Source organism: Ischnura elegans, chromosome 6 (assembly GCF_921293095.1).
Source record: "Ischnura elegans chromosome 6, ioIscEleg1.1, whole genome shotgun sequence".
Taxonomy (NCBI): domain Eukaryota; kingdom Metazoa; phylum Arthropoda; class Insecta; order Odonata; family Coenagrionidae; genus Ischnura; species Ischnura elegans.
The window spans coordinates 118,251,620-118,274,611 of record NC_060251.1 but is presented as its reverse complement, the minus strand read 5'-3'; the positions used below and the strand labels follow the sequence as shown (position 1 = coordinate 118,274,611).

The 22,992-nt window shown below is 41.2% G+C and overlaps 1 protein-coding gene across 2 annotated transcripts in view; it reads left to right on the top strand.

The window, feature by feature from the left end:
- Window positions 1-3,742: 3,742 nt before the first annotated feature.
- The window catches only part of LOC124161587, a 72,968-nt gene continuing 53,718 nt past the window's right edge, over window positions 3,743-22,992 (top strand). For both annotated transcript variants that reach the window (XM_046537968.1, XM_046537967.1), the window contains exons 1-2: window positions 3,743-3,958; window positions 16,045-16,562. In XM_046537968.1, the coding sequence (XP_046393924.1) occupies window positions 16,047-16,562 (516 nt within the window). In that variant the 5' untranslated portion in view covers window positions 3,743-3,958; window positions 16,045-16,046. The remainder of the gene's footprint in view (window positions 3,959-16,044; window positions 16,563-22,992) is intronic.

Sequence of the window (22,992 nt, the reverse complement as noted above, 5' to 3'; positions counted from 1 at the left end):
TATTATTATTTTGGTTAGATATACCATTAAAGATAATTATGGCACAGGTAATGTGGAAGTGTTCACGGTTGTCCAAGAAAGTATGATAAACGACGATATGCTATCCTTCCCTCTGAATTTATTTGAATGTTTACATTCAAGGCGTCTTGTGAATGAATGAGGTATTCTAGTTTCCACGATCAATAAGGGACAATAACGGCAGCATTATAACTCATAAATAGATGAGATAACTTCTAGTGCAACCTACTAACCTATGTATGCTTAATGCATGTTTCTGAATTTTTTTATTATTTCTAAAAGAAAGTTGTGAGTTTGCTAGGTTTATTGTCTGATAACCTCAATGAGTAGTTTGCCTGTACATAAATGTGATACTTAGCATAATTTCTTATCATGCGTAAAGTTTATTGGACTGAGTGGTGTTCATTTGAGAATCCTGTTGCATGCTGGTGACTGATCACCCCCTACCGAACACTGAAAAAGTTGCTCACCCGTTCCTCTCCACGAGGGACCTTATATCTCTATTGCGTAAGTCCATCAAGGTCAAACAGGGTGAATAGCACACAGGTGGGCACTGTTTGTCTCCCATTTGACTCCTTCGAGGAAGGACTTCCACCCAGTCACTACCGCTCCTATTGCCTAACTTCATTTCATCTACATCTACATGATACCGTGCGAGCCACCTCTAGAGTGTTTGGCAAAGATGATCACTCTCCAGCATGCGATTGGACTCCCACACCCTGTGAGAAATGGGTGGTGGAATCCACGTGGAACCCACGTGGAGAATTAACGTGGATACCACGTGTTTTTGGTCGTGGAATCAACGTGGAACCCACGTGAAAATTTGGTGGAAAAATTAAAACAGCAGTTGGTGCTGTCCTAAAACCATTAAAACCTCAACCACTCTATATCTAAACCTTCTATATATGTGTCTACGATTTTTCATGTGCTCTCATGGCTGCCTTTCCACGAATTATATAAAAATAGAATGTGCGATACATTTTCACATAACTAGCGTGGTTTCAGGATGATAAATGACGCAATGTCACCAGAGAGTTAAGTTCCACAAATTAGAAATTCTGTTTAACATTTTATGATAATCACCACAAATCCACTTGAAATCAACGTGGATTCCACGTGGGTCCAACCACTCAATATCCACCACCACCAAATATCCACCACTCAACGTGGATTCCACGTGGGTTCCACGTGGATTCCACCACCCATTTCTCACTGGGCATGCACACCACACAGTACAAAAAACGTCACGCATACTAACAAATTATACTACCATATGCTGTTAGAAATAATAATAAAATTTAGAAACATGCATTAAGTTTTACATAGGTTAGTAGGTTACACTACAAGTCTTTTAATCTATTTATGAGTTTTATCCCTGCCATTATAATCTCTTATAGATCGTGGAAAAAAAAATTCTGAATCTGTCTGTTATACAAAATATCTCTCTTACTTCATTTATATGATCTGATCTTCCGTAGTATGTTGGCGCCCGTAAGATATAGCTTACTTCGTTAGAAAAGGCTCAGCTCTTGAATTTATCTAAAAGGTTTAGTCTATTTTTCAATTTACGGCCCGACAGAGATTACCATTCGAGTTTATCTAAGAGGTCAATTACACTAACAAGACTATCGTAACGACCTTTCACGTACCTGGCAGCTCTTCTTTGCACGCGTTCTAACTCTGTTATTAAGCTTTTTTCGTGAGGGTTCCAAACACTGGCAGCGTATTCTAAATGTGGTCTAACGAGGGAAAAGTAGCTAATTTCTCTCACTTTGTCGTCGCACTTTCCTAACATTCTTTTAACAATACCCATTTTACGATTAGCTTGACCGGTTATTTCCCGAATATGTTTATTACGCGTTAGATCATTGTTGAGGTTCACAACTCGGAATAAGCGCATTTAACTCTGCCATTAGAATGTATACCATTGGAATAAGCGCTTTCTCGCACCTATGCCATCCAAAGAGAAATGACAAGAGGGGAGCGCATTTTTAGAGCTCACCATCGCTATATCATAAAAAAACAATAAAAAAGTTTCCCATGAAATACGATTTGATGCTTTCCCGGCGAATGATTTGGGAAAACTCTTCTCGAGATTCCCACCGGGTTAATTCATCCGTATTAGTCAACGTTTCGCGCTCCTACTCAGGGCTCATCTTCAGGGCTGCTAATATGGATAATTTAACCCGGTGGGATTCCCAAGATGAGTTCGACCACAAAAAGTCTCCTATTTCTGTTTTGATTAAATGGAGGAAAATTCCCAATTGTTATGATAAGTTCTTTGCTCGTCTTGGCTCCTAAGACTGCTTTTTATAGCATCATGTAAAAAATTTGTATTGAAAGCTAGAACCACGGCGGAGGCGAAATGACGCCATTCCGTTTAATTTCGCGTTCAATTGTCAAAACTGAAAGTTCATTGAAAGACGACTCATGTGGAGTATTTTCCTCTTTTAAGTAGACGCTGTCATGGTCTATTTCCGATAATCTATCAACCATTCGCGGCAAAAGGGGCCATTTTTACAGCTTATGGAATTCCATCAGCTGGAAAATGGATGCATTAACTTCACACGAGAAGTTAATATATCTTTCCAATAGGGTAGTTTCCTTCAGCAAAGAAAACGAAAGGCATTGATTGCGATTCGTCACCCACCGGTAGTGTATTCATAATATACAAAAAAATTGGTTTTAAAAATCGCAGTTTAGACGAATGGCTTCGGGCAATTTTATCCTACTTTGAAAAAGGCCAGATTGGCGCCTATGCGATTTCATTCCACGTGACGTCACAGGGACCTAGTTTCTATACGAGTGGATAGGAGTTTTGCATCGTCTGAGATTACCAATGCATGCATGAGGCACAGAGCTCAGGGAAACATCTCTTCTATCAAATCACCTACTAAAACTGACTAAGGTCGGAAAGTTTCCTTCGTTTGATAAGGTATTAATAATCCTTATTTAAGCCAAGCGCTACCTGCTAGCAGGGTACTCTGCAACCTGCTAGCAACCTTCGTCGTATCAGCGCTCAAAGCCTCGCCCCAAGATCACCTTACTTTGCGGCAGCGGGAACCAGAACGATGTCACATGGGCTTTTCCCGGCATTCATACTTACCCATCGCATTTTTGCGCTCTTGAAAATTTTCACTCTTCATTTAATCGCGAAAAATAGATATCGTCATTAAAAAATCTGAAAGCGTGAATTAAGTACTCCATGAATAATAATCTTTCATTATAGGCAATAAAAAAATAAAAGGAAACCACCCTATTCAGATTAGCCATCAAAGAAGGTACGAGCGTAGGTCACTTCTATGATGAGCGGAAAACGCACGAAAGGATGGGAAGAGATGCTTAGCTGCTGATGAAAAGAGTGTTGCTGACATTACGGGCAATGGCCATGTTTCAGTGATGGGGGAGGGACTACGAGAAGAAATCTGCCTCAATTAAAAATGTAGGTATTGTCAATTGTGTAATTATTACAAATTACTCTTCGAAAAAGTAATCAGTAAAATTTCCATTGCTATCAAATTTATTTTTAATTTTGGTCCTGTGAAAGATACAATCGCGGCAATATATATTCTCAAACTCGGAGAACTGACGTGCAAAACATTGATGTGAAATGATCATATAGGGCGATAAAAATTAGACGGCTTGGGGAAGAGATAAATGGTCGCTATTGCTCAACCTCCATCCTTATCGTTCTGGAAGCTTTGTGCAGCTGATAAGAGGTTATTCCGGCTGCAAAGAGTTATGTCCATACCTAAAGTTAGAAGTTAAATTCGCTTACGCCGAATAAATTAAGACATTGTAGGTATATTGGATGCTTCTTGACTCGTAAGTCCCTTACCTCGATCACAGAGAAAGTGTGGGAGGAAGAGGAGCAAGTAGTGCATATAGTGCCACTTAAGCTGTAATCCACCCAGTGCAGTAGACAGATTGACAAGTAGAGGTAAGATCTCATTTTATTAAAAAATAATCGAATATGGGTTTCTTCCATTGCTTTGGTTCCACAGCTTATATTTCTGGTGGTTCATTTCTTTGGTTAGGCAATGTGGCTCTTCATGTGACCGTTAGCCTTGAATAAAGATTTACAAATATGATAGTGATTTGATACTTGACTTGGTGATCGACTCGAGGTTCGTCCGTTGCAATCGTTGAATCCAAAACACCACCATCATTTTCTTAAAGTGGCAAGAATATTTTGAAGGAGAACGCCAATTATTCACGACAGCCATGATCACCTTTTTCGATAACGTAAGTTAATTTACATCCAAATTCACATATTACCTCGTTAACCGTTATTATAGGCGTGTTGAGATGGATTTTAGGGTATGCCTTTCACAGAGAACAAGCACAGTATGTCACTACTGAGTATGACTTTATTTTTCGGAGTAACATAAAGTCGTATACCTATACAGACGGCAAAATATCTCTCTTAATATAGTGCTCCCTCTATAATGCGGAACTTCAATTCTCCGGTACTGCCAGTAATCCGGCGTTTTTATACAGGTGCATATAAATAGCTCGGTAATTTCAAGTAGCCTGCTATGCTGGTTAATCTAGTCCAACTCTGAAAATAGGGCATGCAGTGATAGTAGTACTGAGAAGGGAGCCTTCTTCTTCAATCGAATAGTGTGGATTATTGACACGAAACATTTTAATGTAAGTTTAATTTTTATGTATTGTAGTTTTACCTAGCGTAAACACTCCAACTACTTAGTGCACTACTTATGCACTAATTTCGTGCATAATAAGATATATTATATACTTGTAGGCATACAATAAAACATAGCTTCTGCCGTTTAATTGCGTAATTATAAGTGATTTCCAGGGATCCGGCAGTTCCCTGGTCCGATATATGTCAGATTGCCAAGATACTACTTTATCTTCATTCCGTAGGACCTAGAAACATACAGAGATTCTAAGGTGATTTTCTCCGCGTCGCTCTGAAATACATCTGTTCTGAGCATCTCAAAGAATCAAAGCATAGCGCGTAGCCTCAGAATCTTTTGCGGATCCCAGATGCCACTGTGCAGCGATTTCTGTTCGCTCGTATCAATTTTTAGACGAATCGAGCTGCTTTCCTTTGTGTTTTCCCAGCCAGAACATGGAAACGGTAACTCTCAGTTTACTTGAATATTTCGTGAATATGTATTACCATTTATTTTATTACCAGTGGCTCTCGTTAACTTCAAAGATACAACTCGTAAGTAGGTATAGTAAGCAACAAAGAAGCAGTTTATCTAAATTTCCTCCCTAATGATTCACCTCTTCCTGTTTCCTTGCCATATATAATGCTACCTCACTAAAAAATAGAATTTAATAATAGCTTCACCATAATCAAATGGTGGTGAAATCAAAGTCAATTACAGTAATCGGTGAACATTTATAGGAATTGGAGTTAAAATATCTCCTTTGGTTAATAACGTAATGTTTTTTATGGGTAAACTACTTTTATAAGGTTTACATTTAGCTTTTACAAATGTATTTGCTGAAAATCTTCCTACTCCAATCAGTAATAGGTATCAGTAAAACGCACAGGTGATGCGGGCATACATGCCTTTCGTAGATTATCACGTAATGTTTTTTTACGAAAAAATATAATTTATTAGCGTTTGTAAATAAATGTGGCATGAAATCCCCCTATTCCTATAGGCCGGGACGAAAGGGAATTTCGCACCGCGATCAAGAGTGTTAATCACTTACTGCTAGGCTATAACACGTACTAGTAGGTGTATACAAAAGCGTCGCAATACGCGTCTGTGATTAAGATAACCCTCGTTAGCATTACATGCGATGTAATAATAACGAGTGCGAAACGTTAGTTTTCGGTGTCAAAATAAAAAAAACCAGGCGCCTTCAATAAAATAACTGTTCATTAAAAATTGTTGTCATAAATTAGGTATTTAGAGATATTAATCCTTAATGTATTTCTTCATAAATGGTGAGCAGACTTTAAGATCTTAAAAATTCAAACCAATTGTGAATGAATGCACGAGGAAATATTACATTTACATCATGTTCATTGCAATTATTTCATTGGACTTTATAGAAAATTTCACCTTAACGGCAATCTACCGCGCATGGATATAGCAATGTAGGCCATGAACAGCTGAAATAGGACACACCTTAGATCGACACGTTTCATCCTTTGATTCATTGATTGCCATGAGCTCCTCATACTTACTTCTACGCTTTTTCATCCAGTAGCTTCGATTCTCTTCCTTTTGTTATCATCAGTTAATTACTGAGTAAATGATGGAGTCAGGGCTTATTTATATCGAAATTAAGAAACTTTTAATAATTAAAATTATTTTTTTACTTTGATTTATTTGCATAGTCACGTTTTTACGTTATAAGATTCAGTTGCATGTATTTTCTATAAATTTGAAACAATATTTATTTTTTGTTTCACCTGTGAAGCGACTGGGGACAACCACTTACAACTCCTTTTCATAAATTGAAAAAGTAAATTTAGAGCGAACGTTAAATGTTCATTACATACCTCGGGCTCATATTCCATCTCCAACTCAAGGAACCTCTCTGCTTTTGAAAGCATTGAGTCTCACAATTTCTTTTATGAGGTGTGTCACAAAATTGATTTCTGAAAATTAACAGAGCTTTTTTATTTACAAATTCTGATAAACCTCTTTTATGGACACGGCAAACTCTCAACATCATTAGTTATTCCTGGAAATGTTCTTTCCATAATGAATATTTGACTCCTGTCCTCAATTGTTTTCTTCCCAGAAAAAGTTTTCTTGCAGTTAATGCATCCACTTTTAGCCAAGAGCCTATTAAGGAGATATCCAGCGAAGTAAACGATTGAGCAATGCTCCAAAGTTAAAACATCTTCGTTAAACCTCGAGCGGGCGCGCCTGATATTTTTATACGACTGGGCGCGTGGCGTACTTTGCTCACGATATATGCATGTGCATAATGTAAATGCATTCAGTATTTATATGATAACACTCGATTTTTGCTAACATGAATCTTCATTTGTTGAACTTAGTTCAAGCTTGTACATTCAAAGGTGACACAGATATAAAGGTACACAGGCGGTACACCGCCGGTCGCGCGGCGTAATTTATACTAGGGATGAGTCGATTCCACTTTTTTTCGATTCCGATTCCAATTTCGATTCCTTCAAATCGATTCCCGATTCTCGATTCCGATTCCATCGATTCTTACTCCTTGTAGCAGGTGGCATTTTGATTTATCTGTGGAATTGCTGTAATAAAAATTTAAGAATTGAATGGAATAAAATAACTAGGGATGGACGGATCCAGGATTTTTGGAGCCAGATCTTTCGAATCGGATATTTTCGAATCCAAATTACATTTTCAAATTCCTGCGATTTCACAAAGTCATTATTCAAGTTTATTGTGGGTACATAAAATCAATGGAATGCTTTTTAGATTTTCATACACACTTTAATATTTTTGTAAATTAAAAATTATTTTTTGAGCTTTCAAGTTGTTTTTTAAAAACATCTTTACATACTCAGGGCCTAAACTGTTACGCTTGGGTTTGGAAATGAAAATAGGAAAAATCTTAAGATGAACCACTGACCAGTGGCATAGCGAGAGGACCCCCCCCCCAAAATATAAAAATACAATTACTTTCCTTCATAAATGGAAACAAAATATTTAAAAATCATGAATTTACAAAAATGAAAAATGGAAAAAAATGAATCTTTGAAAAATGAAGTTTTTTCTATTATGAAGGGTGTTAAAATTAGTTTGAAACCCTCTCCTTTGTACCCTGTTGTTTAAAACTTTTCCCCCCTGGTTTTGGACCCCCCCTTAACAAAATTCCTGGCTACCCCCCTGCCATCGACTGAATTCAAATTTTCCTCACGCACGTTTCCCCCGAATTTTACTTTCTCATTGCATACCGACTTGTGTTTCACCCGAAAATACTTCAGTATGGTGAGGTGGATTTAGCACATCCTCGCGATAATTTAAGTCACAGTGCTCGCACACGGCATTCATTGGTTCTCCTTATCTCAATGGAAATGTTGATACACAATGAAAGACATTTTTATCGGTGTATCATTAATTTAAATTGCAACTGCGCAATCAGCAACACAATTAACAGTATTTAAAACGGCATTAACGTCACGTGCGCGAGGTGCTCAACTGCTCAGCATGAGGAAGGGGTGGGTAGCAGAAGCGCTTAAAGGAGAGGTGGAGGGGAATGAGCAGTGGTGTAGCCAGGAATTTCGTTCGGGGGGGAGGGGGGTCCAAAACCAGGGGGGAAAATTTTAGAAAAAACCGGATTTTTCAATATTTTGTTTTCTTTCGTGAAGGACAATAATTGTGTTTTTATATTTGTATTTTATATAGTCAAGGACGAAGAAGTCAGATCTTGCTTCAGTGACGTTGTTGCCTTCAAAGCGAAGCCGGGCGTGATATATGTAGTTGGCGTTTCCAATCCGTCTCTAATTGTTTGAGGGGTAATGCTGCGCTTGTTTCTTTGAAAATTGTGCTGTTTGGACAATGTTGCATATCAGTAGAGTCTAGTTGTAGAATTGTAGATAGAAAACTGAGTGGCATTCGATTAGAGCTGAAAAATAAACAGAAATATCGTCAGAAATGCGTCTCGTTTGGTCTAATTCTTTTTAAAATCTCGTGCATTTCACCTAATTGTCGAAGCTATCAAGATATCTTCGGGCCCAGAAAGTCACTCTCCTAGCATTTGTCGTCTAGAAACGGAGAATTGAAGCAGGTAGGCCAAAAAAGGTCAGTTAGTGAGACGAGGTAGAGATGAAACACGCTTCAGTCGTTTTCGTGTGATTTGATATTTTCCTTAAAAGACAATGATTTTTTGTCCGAGTGATTTCGGATGCAAAAAAAAAAACAACAGAGGCACGGGCTGATGGACGGCCGAGGGTGGTTTTCTGAAATCTGCGGCGTAGTTACTTTTGACGTAGTTATTATCCTACGGCGCTGAGATTCCTCCGATGATTGTTCAATCTCTTGGGAAGAGCCACACTATGTGCCAGTCGTATTTTGCCTTTTTTATTTTCTGGCTGAAAATCCTGGCCACGGCTGAAATTCTACTTGCAACCTCTGCGAGAGCTTTCAAATAAAACAGTTCATGAGTTGGACAAGAATCGCATGCGACGACGCATTCGAAGAGAGAATCGGAACTCTTTCCACCCTTATTGCGTGTTGCATTAACTGAAGCTATTATTTAAAATTTCGGATCCAGATCCGATGTCTTCCGCGGCTTTGGATCCGATGAAGGGCAATGTCCGCGGGTATTTGGATCCGAGGTATCCGATCCGACCATCCCTAAAAATAACAATAGCCGCGGTGGCTACATTCTCGTTTGGCCGCGGTGGCTAGACAATAATGTAGCGTTCATGGCGTCGATACATACCAGAGCAGCCTGGCGGGTGCGCGGTGGCGGCCGAACGCAACCTGTCGAGTCCGCCCGGAGGCCGCGGCGGCTTATGCCAAGCAAGTATCAACTTCCTCAAGGGTTGCATTGATGAAACAGGGCTATACAAACGCGAATGTGTCTAATTTTTTTATTGTTGACGCAGGCGCGTGTTAGTCTAAAAACGTTTCATATAAAAAAAACGCTCTCAGCGCGTATTTATAAGAAACTTTTTTCACAGGAAAACTTGCTCTCTGCACGTTTTTATTATCATCAGACTTCAAATATCATTGGAAAGTAAAAAAATATATTTCGATCTATTATACCTTAAAATTGGTGGTCCAGATGAATTCTCCGAATGTGATTCATAATCGTAACAATTTCATTTGCCGTGACCAGCGGTTAATAAAAGAACGGAAAACGCATGCGTTTCTTCCCGATCCCGTGGTTTCCAATTTTTTTTTTCTGAGAGTTGCTCATGAACACGCGCCATTTCAGGGTTCGTCGCTTTGTCGCTCTTGCCGACATTTTCATGTTTCCGAGGCCGCTTAGGTATGTTCGTCGCAGCGCCCGCGTGCGGGGCGTATCCTCCGCGCGGGCAAGGCTGACACCGCGGCCGCTTAGGTGTGTGGCAGCATTTACGCCCCAAACATATAGTCTATTACCAAAACATTTATCTTCCTGGAATCGATGGAATCGGAATCGACTTTAGGCGATCGATTCTCGATTCCGATTCCGTGCCCGAGAATCGGTGGAATCAAGAATAGACATTTGGAATCGACTCATCCCTAATTTATACACCACGGGTGTCGGGTTCCTCATGACGGTCTAAAATAAATCTGAAATACTTATTGCTTTAAAAAATAACATTTTAGGACTTAAGAAGGGCCGTTTTTTATATCTCACAAACTTCAATATCCCCACTTCTCGTCACCCAAACCCCATCCTCCACCTTACACCCTCCCTTCAAGCACCAAGACATATATAAGGAGGAACGCTTAAGACTATGTTACACTTGATAATGCTGTTTGTAACGATGAAACGCGTAGCATCATAACAAAACTCAGTACAAATATTGCAATGTCTAATTTTACTAATATTAAGAACTTCCACCATATCGTGCCTCACATCATACAAGATATAAAGGTGATGATTATATGAAAGACTGAGTCTCGTACCAGATGATGGCTTTGTGAGCCGAAACGCGTCGAACGTATTAAAATGTTGAGGAAAATTGGTACCAGCTTTTATTTAAATAAATTTTAATTCTTTTGTGTATTTTTTCGCATGAATTTGTTCACAAGCCATTACGTTTTATATGCCCTTCATTCCTGAAATAAGAAACTCCAAATCAAATACTCCAATTATCATAAATGTGTCTCCGCTTTCGCATTAAATTTTCAGCGTGGAACTCATTCGCGGATAATATTTCCTTGCCTTATTAAATGGAATACAGAAAATTTCACAAAGTGGCTTAGTATCATATCTCCCAACAAAATACTAACAGTGATATTTTGTCTCAAATTTACCAATGTTCCAATACCGCATTGCAGAAGGCTGTAGTACTTCGTCAAAAGGATCATCTTGTCTCGCATAGTATTACACTGCTACATGTAAAACCCCTCCAACGTCCATTTGATATTCGAGCATATCTCCTCTCACAATATCATCAAAATCTGTGGTGGTCGTGAATACTTCCATGACAGTATCTAACTGATAGACTATTCGTTTAGTTTGCGAATATATATTTAAAGGTGCCGGGGCCCCCTGAAAATTCCCTCTCTCTCCTTTTGGCTTTCGGACTGCAATGTTTGAAGTGCATGAGACAGTTTCAACACTTATCTACAGCTTTATGTTGTAAAAATGTTTTCAGCAGTAATGGGGAAAGCCAAGCAAAGAGAAGAGGGAAGGATGCGTGGAAGAAATTGCATGCGTGGACCAGGCGAGACAGAAATTCCTGCCTTTTTTCTCTCACAATTAGCCCGTGGCAAACATCGTCTTCCCTTCCTTCGATGCTTGGTAGACTGACGGAGAGTTAGGAAGAGGGGACGGCGGGAAGGAAAGGGGAGAATCGAGGAACAGGAAACGACCTTGAAAGCTGACTCTCTCGCCTCTTGCTCGCCACTCCAGGGCCATCTGTCAGCTCATTGAGAATTAAAACTGTCGATACGATTTCCGCCTATGTCGTGAAGATACTTGTGGTTGGTATGGTTGAAATCACACCACTAGCGGGAATGGAGAAACGGCTGGACACGAATACAAACGCTAACGAAGACAGCGAGCAAAGGGAAAGGAAAGAGAGGAAAACAGGGTTTCTGAGGACGACGAAGGCCACGAGGATGCAGATATTGACCAAATTCTCTCTGATTGGCTCTCTCTTTGATGGCTCTTTTCCACTTTATCCTCACTCCCTCCACATCAAAGAGAGAGCTAATCAGAGAGAAGTACCCAGTCAGACAGCCAATCACAGTGCAGCTCCCATTCAGCCTACAGTATATGAACGAGGCAGAAACCAACAGTCGACAACTTCGACCTGAAGACGCGAGGGTCGCAGCTGGTATAATGCCCTAGAATTACCACATCACTATCTAAGAGCGGTGGACAGGTGGTTACCAAACCCGACTCGTACCCGGAGGTCTAAGGTTGGAGTCTTGGCGGCATTTTTTTCATAAATTGTTTCTACATTTCATTTAAAAAAAACCTGCTTTTCATTATTATTTCCATGATTTACAATTAAAAATTTATTTTTCTATATAAAAACATTTTCCTGCAATGTGGCAGCGTCAGGTGTCGGATGGAAAATTCCTTAACGCTTCCGAAACGTTTCCGGAAGCGTTCTATCTGCTTCCCGCACACTTCCGCGACACCTCCTCAACGCTACCTCAACACTCGCCCGCCACTTCCCTAACACTCCGCCCAACGCTTCCCCAACACTTCCTCAACGCTTCCGTTTCGCCTGGGCAACCAACTCACTGCCGTTCAATCTCTGAAAACCATCTTCTCGCATGCGGCCAAAAGGTTAAAATGCGTTTCGTGTGGCCATGGAGCAGGTACTTCCAGGATGAGTGTAGTACACCCTCCAAAGGGTCGCAAATCGGGGGCCCTTCGCTCGAGGAGCTCATCCTCGCTGGCCCTTATATCGGACCCTCCGAGCAAGGTGTCTCCCTCCCGAAAAGTGACCGCTCTGACTGCATTTTGAAAATCTATCAATCGATCCGATCATCAACAAATGATTGTTTATATCGCACTCCTGCCAATCAAGCAATCAAGAACGTCTTTCACCCGTGATTATGCGATGAAAAATAACGATTTAGTTAACTTTGCTAAAATGGCCATCCGGTGGTCCACAGCCACGTTTTTGATGAATGTTCAGGCATTAATGAATTTCTGGAAGAAGAATCACTCCCTAAAATATAGCTATATAATTTGGGGCACCCAATTAAAGGCAGTTGAATCCGTGAAATATCTAGGAGTTAGACTCAATAATGATCTATCGTGGAATAAACGTATTCGGGAAACAACCGGTCACATTGATCGTAAAATGGGTTTTGTTAAAAGAATATTAGGAAAGTGCGACGACAAAGTGAGAGAAATTAGCTACTTTTCCCTCGTTAGACCACATTTGGAATACGCTGCCAGTGTTTGGGACCCTCAAGAAAAAGGCTTAATAACAGACTTAGAACGCGTGCAAAGAAGAGCTGTCAGGTTTGTGAAAGGTCTTTACGATAGTCTTGTTAGTGTAACTGACCTCTTAGATAAACTCGGATGGGAATCTCTGACGGACCGTAGATTGAAAAATAGACTAAACCTTTTAGATAAATTCAAGGGCAGTGTCTTTTCTGACGAAGTTAACCATATCTTATGGACGCCAACATACTACGGAAGAGCAGATCATATAAATAAAATAAGAGAGATAGACTATAGTAATGACAGATTCAGAATGTCTTTTTCTCCACGATCAATAAGAGATTATAACGACAGCAATAAAACTCATTAATAGATTAGATGACTAGTAGTGTAGCCTACTAACCTATGTAAAACTTAATGCGTTTGCCTAAATTTTATTATTATATCTAACCTCACATGGTAGTATAATTTGTTAGTATGCGTGGTGTTTTGGTGATGTGTGGTGTACAGGTTGCATTGCATGTGCAATTGCATGCTGCATGCTAGTGATTGATCACCCCCTGCCAAACACCCTAGAGGTGGCTCGCAGGGTATTATGCAGATGTAGACTGCGTTTCTGTGCTTATCGCCGAGCTATCTTCTGCAGGGGGAGGTTGGAATTACAAGGTATTCTATTCAATTTCTGTCATGTATTCCCAAACTTGAAGGCACTCTAATTATTCAATTGGCCATATAAATTTACATCATCAGCAAGACAGCAGACCATGAAAATTGTTTGAAACTGATTCCTTTAAAAGAAAATAGTCTCCAATGGCCATAATGTAGGGATTACGCCACAGGTACCTGTGAGCTGCACCAAACAAATACTGTGCTGGTTTGCTGGAACGTGAGAATTATCAGTAGTGACCAACCCCAGCCTCTAAACCGGAAACCCTTTACAAGCACTCAATAGACTCGGAGGAAACCTTTGCGAGGGTTGAAAGTACCGCGCTTAAGTTTCTTAAGTTGATACACACACACACTCACTCAACGCAAACTTTGCGAGGGTTCCAAGGGGCCTCGCTACGGTCGCTTCACTTTAGATTAACACTAACACATACCAAACTCAGTCATTGGGCTATACTTTGGGAGAAATTGCTCCGGCACTGGCGATGGAAAAGTAAATCTGGACTAGAAAAGTGGAGTTCTTCCGAATCAAAGATTTCCTTCACAACACAGTTGTGGGTCTGATCGCCACATCATTACTCAACATTTTGTTTTCTATAATAGTCTTCAATTTTTTGTGTAAATTTAGCACCTTCATATTTCACCCACGCTGAAAACCATCAGGTGCATTTATGTTTGTTGGCATTAGTGGTTTATTTTTGCCGTTGTTACCTTAACAAAGATAAATGCACCTGATGATTCTAGCAATCGAGAAAATGCATGGGTGCTGACTTAAAACCATCAGGGATATTCTGCTAAACGGGGCCATACTTATGGCCGGCCGTATGCTTTCTATGGCCTGACCAGAACTTACGACCGACGCCGATTCCATTCACGAGGGGCCATATCGTATGGCCCGGACAAAGGTCTTTACGCCCTTTCTGCAGGTGACCATGAAAATTGTTATTAGTGCTATAAGTTCGGTTCACTTTTTTAAACACTGGTCATCTTTTGAGAAGGTAGTTTGTTCCAACGTTGAGAAAAAAATATTTTATTATCCTTTACCTAAATGGACTCTTACTAAAGAATAAATTAGGATTTTCTTTAAACACTGGTCCGGCGGTAGACGCTGAAAAAAGGCTGAGGCAGTAGATTCTGTCCCAAAAATGCTTATCATGAGGAAATAAAGGCCATAAAATACCCGAAAATGATAGGAAGGAATAATGTCTGCCTGCACTGATAACTACCTTAATTCACCATAAATACGTTAAAACGACTTAACTTTTCACTCAAGTGACATTACGAGTAATATGGTTTTATTCTGAAATTGGCGTGGCAAGTGACGAAGCATGAAGTGAGTCAAATAAATGAAAAAAATTAACAGTGATTTTTTGCGTTATCTAGACAATTATGAACTGGGAAAAGTTTGGCCAGTTACATTCATTAAACTTCGGGATGATGTTTGGACTTAAATTTTCATTGTCTTTAGTGCTGTAAAATGTCTATATCTTGAGGGAGAGCTCTTGGTGTCCACATTGGGAGTGGACCGCTACATACGAGCGAATTCTATGCCGCTTCCCAGGGTGGAAATGATCAGCGGGAACTACTAAAGAAGAGTGTTAAGAATCATATAGCAACACACCATTGGCCACCTAAAACTAACAAGGAGACATGGCCAAAGTGATGTTCGGGATCTGCATGCGGATATTATTAACTGAAACAATATAAGTGAGGTAGAAATAGCGTCACGGCTTTCTTCCACATAGGTCCGGGTTCGAGAGATAATCGCATGTAAAGATTTCGTGCAGGATGACATCCCTTGAGTAATCTCTACCTCTTAACTACGGCCGTGTTTTTTCTCTTCTACTTTTTGAAATCACTGTTACATTTTATCCCCATTCGTTTTATTTAGTTACTTCGCGGTTTTTTAAATTTAATATCAATTTATGGCTTTTAAACGAAACTCCGAATTGTGCCTTACCACGGCGATAAGTCAAGTGATGTCATGTTGCGCGAAGTCTTTATAAGCGAATATATCTCTTGAACCCGGGCCTCTGTGGAAGAAAGCAGTGATAATTTTTCTACCTTATCTATATTGTATCAGAAAATAACATCCGTATCCAGATCCTGAACATCACTTTGGCGACGTCTCCTTGTAAGACTTGAGCTCCCACCAATCTGTGACGAGTGCTCAGGCAAGTAGCCGCCGAAAAGACAACTCAGAGGAATGACTGAGCGATCACTGAGGGCCGCTCTGAACAGCGGTCGCATTAAGGGGAACTTTAACAGCTTCTGTTTCAGCGATCGCTTCCCCTACCCGAATTCACCCTCTCCTCACTTCATTTGATGATATTTTGTGAATGTCTCTTTCTTCAGGTATGTGTGACGAGGAGGCGGAGAGGGAACTGGGCCTATCAGACGGCAAGGAGCAGGAGACCCCACAAGATGAAGATCCTGAAGATATTTTGGAGAGCCTGAGAGATTTATTCTACGAACAAGATGAACCAGAGGCTGTGGTATATGGTCCCCTTGGGCACCCCTTCTACACTGTCAGCTGTCCGTTCGCCTGGCCAAATTTACCTTTCATCGATGAGTTTGCTTCTCTCGAGAGCGTTAAGGGATGTGTTTACCTGTCGAAGGAGGGGTTGAAATGGGATATGTTCTGCTTTAACGTTCACTTCGCTTGGGTCAACGCCCGAATGGGAATGCTGCAAGTCGCGCTGGAACAACTGGAAGTTTGCGAAGAGGAGCTGCACGAGAGTGACGATGATTTTTACGTCGATATCATGGACGGATTGACTCATTGCATCCAAGCATCGCGAGCACATATTTATTTCCTGAAAGGAGACGTTGAGATGGCGGATGAAGCAATCGCCAAGGTTTTTCCCCTTGAGGTGAGTCTTGTAATTAAGTGATGCGACCGATGCGCTGTGATCGACTTACATGTGAAAACGCAATCTGTGTGATCAATAAGTGACCGGGAGAACTCCAAAGAATGACAGAATCATTCTGGAACGAAGCCGTTTGTCGGTCATTATCGATCAAATTCGGTCATTCGCAAAACGTAAGACAGTGTCGCTCTTGATGATAGATATCCAGTGATTCTCAACCGAAAACTATCACTGGCGAATAGAATTCTCCATTTACTGTCACGTCTCGGATAATCGTGGTTTTTCTAACTTTGGGGTAAAATAAGTAATCATGGAGTTCCACGCGGAATATGCATGGGGAAATACACATGGGCGTTGGTTGAGACCCACATAAGCAGCAACCGAAAATGGACGTGCTGGGCATTGACAGAGACCAACGATGGAGTCCATTCCCGATAGAGTCACTCGGGTGAATGGTGAGCGGTAAATGAGACGAATAATGCAACGAAAGAGAGATGGTGCTGATATTGACCAAACTGGAGATGCATAAGTTCCTAAGTGAGTAATCATGGAGTTCCACGCGGAATATGAACAGGGAAATACACATGGGCGAAGGTTGAGACCCACATTATCAGCAACCGATAACGGTCGTTATGGGCATTGATAGAGGCCGACGATGGAGTCCATTCCCAATAGACTCACTCAAGTGAATGGTGAGCGGTGATTAATACGACTGAAACGTCCGACTTGGCCCATCATCTTAATTGCTTCAAACACGCTTCACATCCATTATTCTAATAATAGGTAATAACGAGATGGTTAACGCTCGAAATCTTTATGGGATATGTATTAAGGTGGTTTCCTATTTTTTTGTTGCCTAGATCGAAATATTGTTACTCCTGGAGTGCGCCTTTCACGCCCCTAGATTTTTGAATGACGATATGCATTTATCGCGATTAAATGAAAAGTGAAAAATTTCAAGCGCGCGAAAACGCGACGGCTAAGTAGGAATGATTGGAGAAGTCCGTGTGACGTATTTCTGGTTCCAGCTGTCGGCGTGTGAGGTGACCTTGGGGCGAGGCTTGAGCGCTGATACGACGCAGGCTGCTAGAAAGTAGCACTTAGCTTAAATAAGGCCTTGGCTTATTCCCCTATCAAACGAAGGAAACTATCCGAACGTAGGTATTTTTAATGTGTGATTATTATGAGATGTTTCCCTGAGCTCTGTGCCTGATATATGCATTGTTAATCTCAGACGGCGTAAAAATCATATTCTCCCGTGTAGAAACTAGGTCCCTGTGACGCCACGTGGAGTAGAATCGCATGGGCGCCAATCTGGCCTTTTTCAAATGAGGTTAAAATTGACCTCGGCCATTCGTCTAAACTGGGATTTGTAAAACCAAATGATTTGTATATTATGAATACACTAATTGTGGGTAAGAAATCGAAATCTATGCACTTCGTTTTTTTGATGAAGGAAACTACCCTATTGGAGAACAGATATAGTTTTGTAACGCGAGTTCCATTATTGTGTGCACAAGCGTTTCAAAAAGCAAAAAAGAGTGTTGGTATGCCGTTCAAAGGTAATGCTGAATAAAGCTGCAGGTCGCCTTAGCAGCCATTTCAAAGGTGAGTATAAAATCGTCGATATCTTTTTAAATTCAGTGATTTGTTTTAGAATTACTCGTGCGGATAAAAATCATACGTATTTCTGTCACATTTTTTGTGTATTTTATCCATTATCGGATGAAATAGAAAAAAATTCCAAAATACCCAAAGTAAAATCTTCTAATTGGCACCTAATACCGTTGTATTCTGTGCGAGTTACTCGCATTACATTCAATGTTAACAATTCCGAAAGTCGTGTGACCAGCCATTACAAAATTAACAATGGAAGTGTCGAACGTTCCTTTTTTAATTGAATGATTGCACATGCAAGCGGTTTGTAAATGTAATTAGTTAAGACACGTTTTTGTGTCACATGTATTCAAGAATCGTGCCTAAGAAAGGTTAGAAAATTTTCAATGAAAAAATATCGATTATATGCAAGAATCTTAAATGAAATGCACTTATCTACAGTAAATAATGCTGGAGGTCGCGTTATCAAACATGCCGCAAAAGAGGATGAAAGCTTCTGAGGATATTTTGAAATTTACTTATTTCAATGAAATAGCAATGACTAATGAACACGAGGAGTAACCATTATTGTCCCCGAAGTAGTATTTTGACGATGATAATAACTCCCATATTCCAGCTTAAATGAGACGAATAATGCAACGATAGATAGATGGTGCTGATATTGACCAAACTGGAGATGCATAAGTTCCTAAAGGCAGTATGCAGGCTTTTTGGGGTGTAATTTTGTGTCACAGCTCAGCACAGGAGGTCTCAGGACTTCTCTTAACCTGTGTAATACAGCGAAGACTTTTTATTCCCTAGCCATCTCCACTTGCTGCTTTGGAAACAGGCCTCGCTCGTGTACGACTCCTAGATACAGGACCTCCGATTCCCATTGCAGAACAGCGTCGCGTCACCTGCAGTGAATTTGGCTGCACATTTCTCTGGAAGATTATCGACTTCGCGTTCCCGGCGTTGACCGTAATCCTTCATGTGTGATTTCAGGGTGAGATATCCTCCATGGTGATTTGAGGTCTAGTGGCTGGCCTCTCGCTCATCCTGGAGAGGAAAAGCGTCATCTGCGTAAAAAGAGGGCAGTGAATCTCTTCCTGGGCGGTGGATGTCATGAGAATGGATGCTAAAAAGTAATGGTCCTCGCAAAGACCCATGTGGCACGCCAACGAGTATCCGACGTGTCGAGAAGTCCCTGCCGAGCCATACCACGCAGAATATCTATTCCTTCTGCGCAATATGCGGCGAAAGCGAAGACACTATGGCTGGAACTGGAGGCGGTGCATGTTGATCAGAAGGTGTTGGCGCCATACACGATCTTAAGCTTTCCGCATGAAGAGAAAAAATGCGACAACTGAGCCCATCTTGATGAAGGCGTCGCTAATGAATTCGGAGACCTTAACCAGCTGATGTATGACAACGTGGCCTTCCCAAAACCCGAATTGAACCTTCGGATACTTGTTTTTGCTGCGTACGTAGTGCAGTATGCAATGTAGTAGGATCTACTCATTTGCATTTCCGATGCCGTCGAGGAGAGGAATGGGGTAAAAGTCTGTTAAAGCCATTTGACTTCGTAAGGCTGATAATTCGGGAAGGTTTCTATTTGGCTGGAAGCGGCCAATCGTCGTGCATGTGGTTATGATGCTGGCCAGGTACAATATCACCACTACAGGTAGCTCGCGGATGACGGTATTTGCTCGGTCTGGGAGCTTTCCTGGAGGGCAGTATTCTCAAGATTGCTTCGACCTCCTATCGTTTTTTTCGATGGCGGGTCATCTCCTCTGGCTCCTGTAGTATCCGCTACGTTGTAGCAATGGTGGTAGCTCCTTCCTGAGATTCACCGTCCCTGTGTTGGGGGTGAAGACAATCTTCCGGTGATGTGCAAGCAATTAGGTTTTTTCCACCGGAGTAGTGGCCGACTCCCTGCCACTATATATAACTAGGTCCACTTTCGCTGTTACTTTGAGTCTGCATCACGTCTGCCAAATAGCCTTAGCGTCTTCTTTTTCGTTTTCGTGGCAGAGATCTGTGCTCATGTACGTCTCGCAGTTATTCCGCCCAACGTCAAGGAGTTCCCACTTGACGAGTTTGCTGAGGACTCTATGAATTCAAACATCGTGCGGTAGCGTTTCCATTGTCGCTTCCAGCGCTTTATCCTTCCGGATGATGTTCCAGCATCTTATCAGGGTCCTTATTGCATGTGGAAGATGTACGCGAAAGGTTCCCGGTTTCGCGGTTTTTGCCGGAATGTTTGCCACCAAGGAGGCAATGATCGTGATTGCGAGATGTTCAGCCAACTAATCGGCTTCATCCGGAGTCTTCGGCGACATCCAGATTCTTGGAAGCGATCGAGCAACATGACGCCAACAGCCATCAGCCAATCAGCCATCCCGAGATCTAGTGAAATTGTTGGTGGGAATTAGGAAATCTCGCTCGTGTACATAAGAGTACTGGTAACTGGGCCATGACACGCAAGGTCTTCTTCGTCTACCAGGTCCCTTAGTTGGTTTGTTCGCTGGTTGGGAGAATATTAGTTCCTGGATTTATGCGTAGCATTATTTCCCCGATGGTGATGGACGCGTCGTCACCATTTCCTATGACTTTCAAGTTGAACTATAGGCTTCGCAGGGCGATCGTAGACATAGTACACTCTGATCTATCCCAGAGCATTGGTATGGATATTCACGTCCATTTTAGGAACCCGCTTTACTGGAACAACTCGATGGGTGATCGTTTTGTAACGCAGCAGAGGCCTTTCCAGCGCTAGGATCTGGCATCGTCTCTCGATAGCCGCTGTGGATCGTCCATACCGGCATTATCCAGTCGTAAAGGTGGTCTCGTTAATGGCAACGACGCACGCGTTCTTCTCCTTCAGGAACACCCGTCACTCCTCCCGTTTGTACAGGACGCCTCGAGTGTTCTTTCGGGCAGAATGGATTATTTAGCCATTTTTGTTCTTTGGCTGTGGCTTTTATTGGCTTCTGCGTTGTTTTCGTAGATTCTGCGATTTGGGTTGGAAGAACCGCAGATGCCTTCTTCCCCTTGTTGATCTTCTTCTTCTTGACTTTAAGCGTGAACACAGGTTTGACTGTGTCTTGGCCTTCAAGACTGACAGCATGATCATCAGCACTTGCAAAAACTTTGCCCTCGGTCTGTCTTGTGTGGTGGCAGAGTGATAGGATCTTCAGTTTTTGATTCCGCAGCAGCTAAGATTTCAACCTGGCTCTTTGAAGAGCCGTCAATATTTTAAAGGTATAAATGTTAGAAAAATTTAAGCCTTTGGGTAAAAATGACTTATCAGCATCGCTCAGCTCACATTCACTGAGTATGACGATTGTCCATGAGCACTTTGTAGGTCTTTCGTCTTCATCTAAGGGGCGCTGCCTGCTCTTGAGTTTGTCGGTCATCTTAATTTGTTCCTCTTAGGTTGCAGGAAATCTCTTCGGGGAAGACTCAGACTTCTGTCCCAAGTGTTCCAATCGGATCCAATCGATGTTGAGCTGAATTTCAGATGCAGTCGGCATAATTCTTCTGCGTAGCGGTGATTTGAGAGGCAATTGTTTTGGATTCTTTCTCTCAGTAGAACTACGCGAAGGTTCGGTGAAGAATTCCCATCGCTGTCGGTGTCATTATATGATGCTCTACCGTGGCACTAGGGGACAAAGTGTGAGAATCTCGGTATCTTTGAAGAAACGCCAAGGAAGATAAAAGTTTTACTTTTCTCTTCCAAAACGCCTCATTCTCCTCGTCTTCCTATACATTTCCTCCCCCAGAGACGAATAAAGTTGACGGGAAGACTTCTGAGGAGCGATGATAGTGGAGGCTTCATTTTCCGCGTCATCGTCGAGGTAGATAATTATACGCTGCGATTAGAAAGTACAAGCCACTTTAAGGTTCAGAGCGCAAGTAGCAATGACAAAGAGTGCAATAACTGTTCTGACTGAAAGTGAACACAAATTAAAAAAATGGAAGGATCCTCTATAAGAGCAATATTTACGACGTAAATAATGCTTCATTGCAAGTGACAAGAAAAGGAGAGAGAGACGACAAAGGATAATATGGAATCTTCAATCATAAGATCCAAATTTGACGCCGCAATAAAGGGCCTACAGGTGAATAAATCATCCGAAATTGATGGAACTCATACAGACGTTATTAAATGTACTGGTAAAAAGACATTAGCTGAGTTCTACACATCCACCTACGACGTACTCACAACAGTAAACATACCAAGACCCTTCGGGAAGAAATACAGCATTTATAATCCCAAACAGAAGAGGCCAGAGATTTTGTGACCATTAGGCCAAAAACTTTTACTCCGAACATATTAAACAGATTCATCTACAGTAGAAAAGTACATAAAGCAGACGAGTTTCTGGACGAAGACCAATTCGGATTTAGAAAAAAAAGGTACAAGGGAAGGCATATTGGCCTTTCGGCTTGTTGAATAGAAGACAATGGAGAAAAAACCCACATTCATTACATCTGTGGATTTAGAAATCGATTTAGATAAGGTTGGTTTGAATGTATATCTGGTAATCCTGAGAGATATTGGAGTGTTTTCTAATGCCCGGAGAAATGTCCACTATTTACATACAAACCAAGTAACTGGAATTAAATCTGCATCCAGGTGCAAAGAAATAGGGAATAAGCCATAGAAAAAGGGAAAATCAAACACGGTAACTTTAATATTACGGATGATGAGTCAATAATTTCTATGGTAGAAAAGGAGAACTACAGGCACCTCGGATTCCTGCAAGCAAAATCAATACAACATAAAGAGATCAAGAAGGAATTAACGACTGAATTCAATAAAAGACTAAGA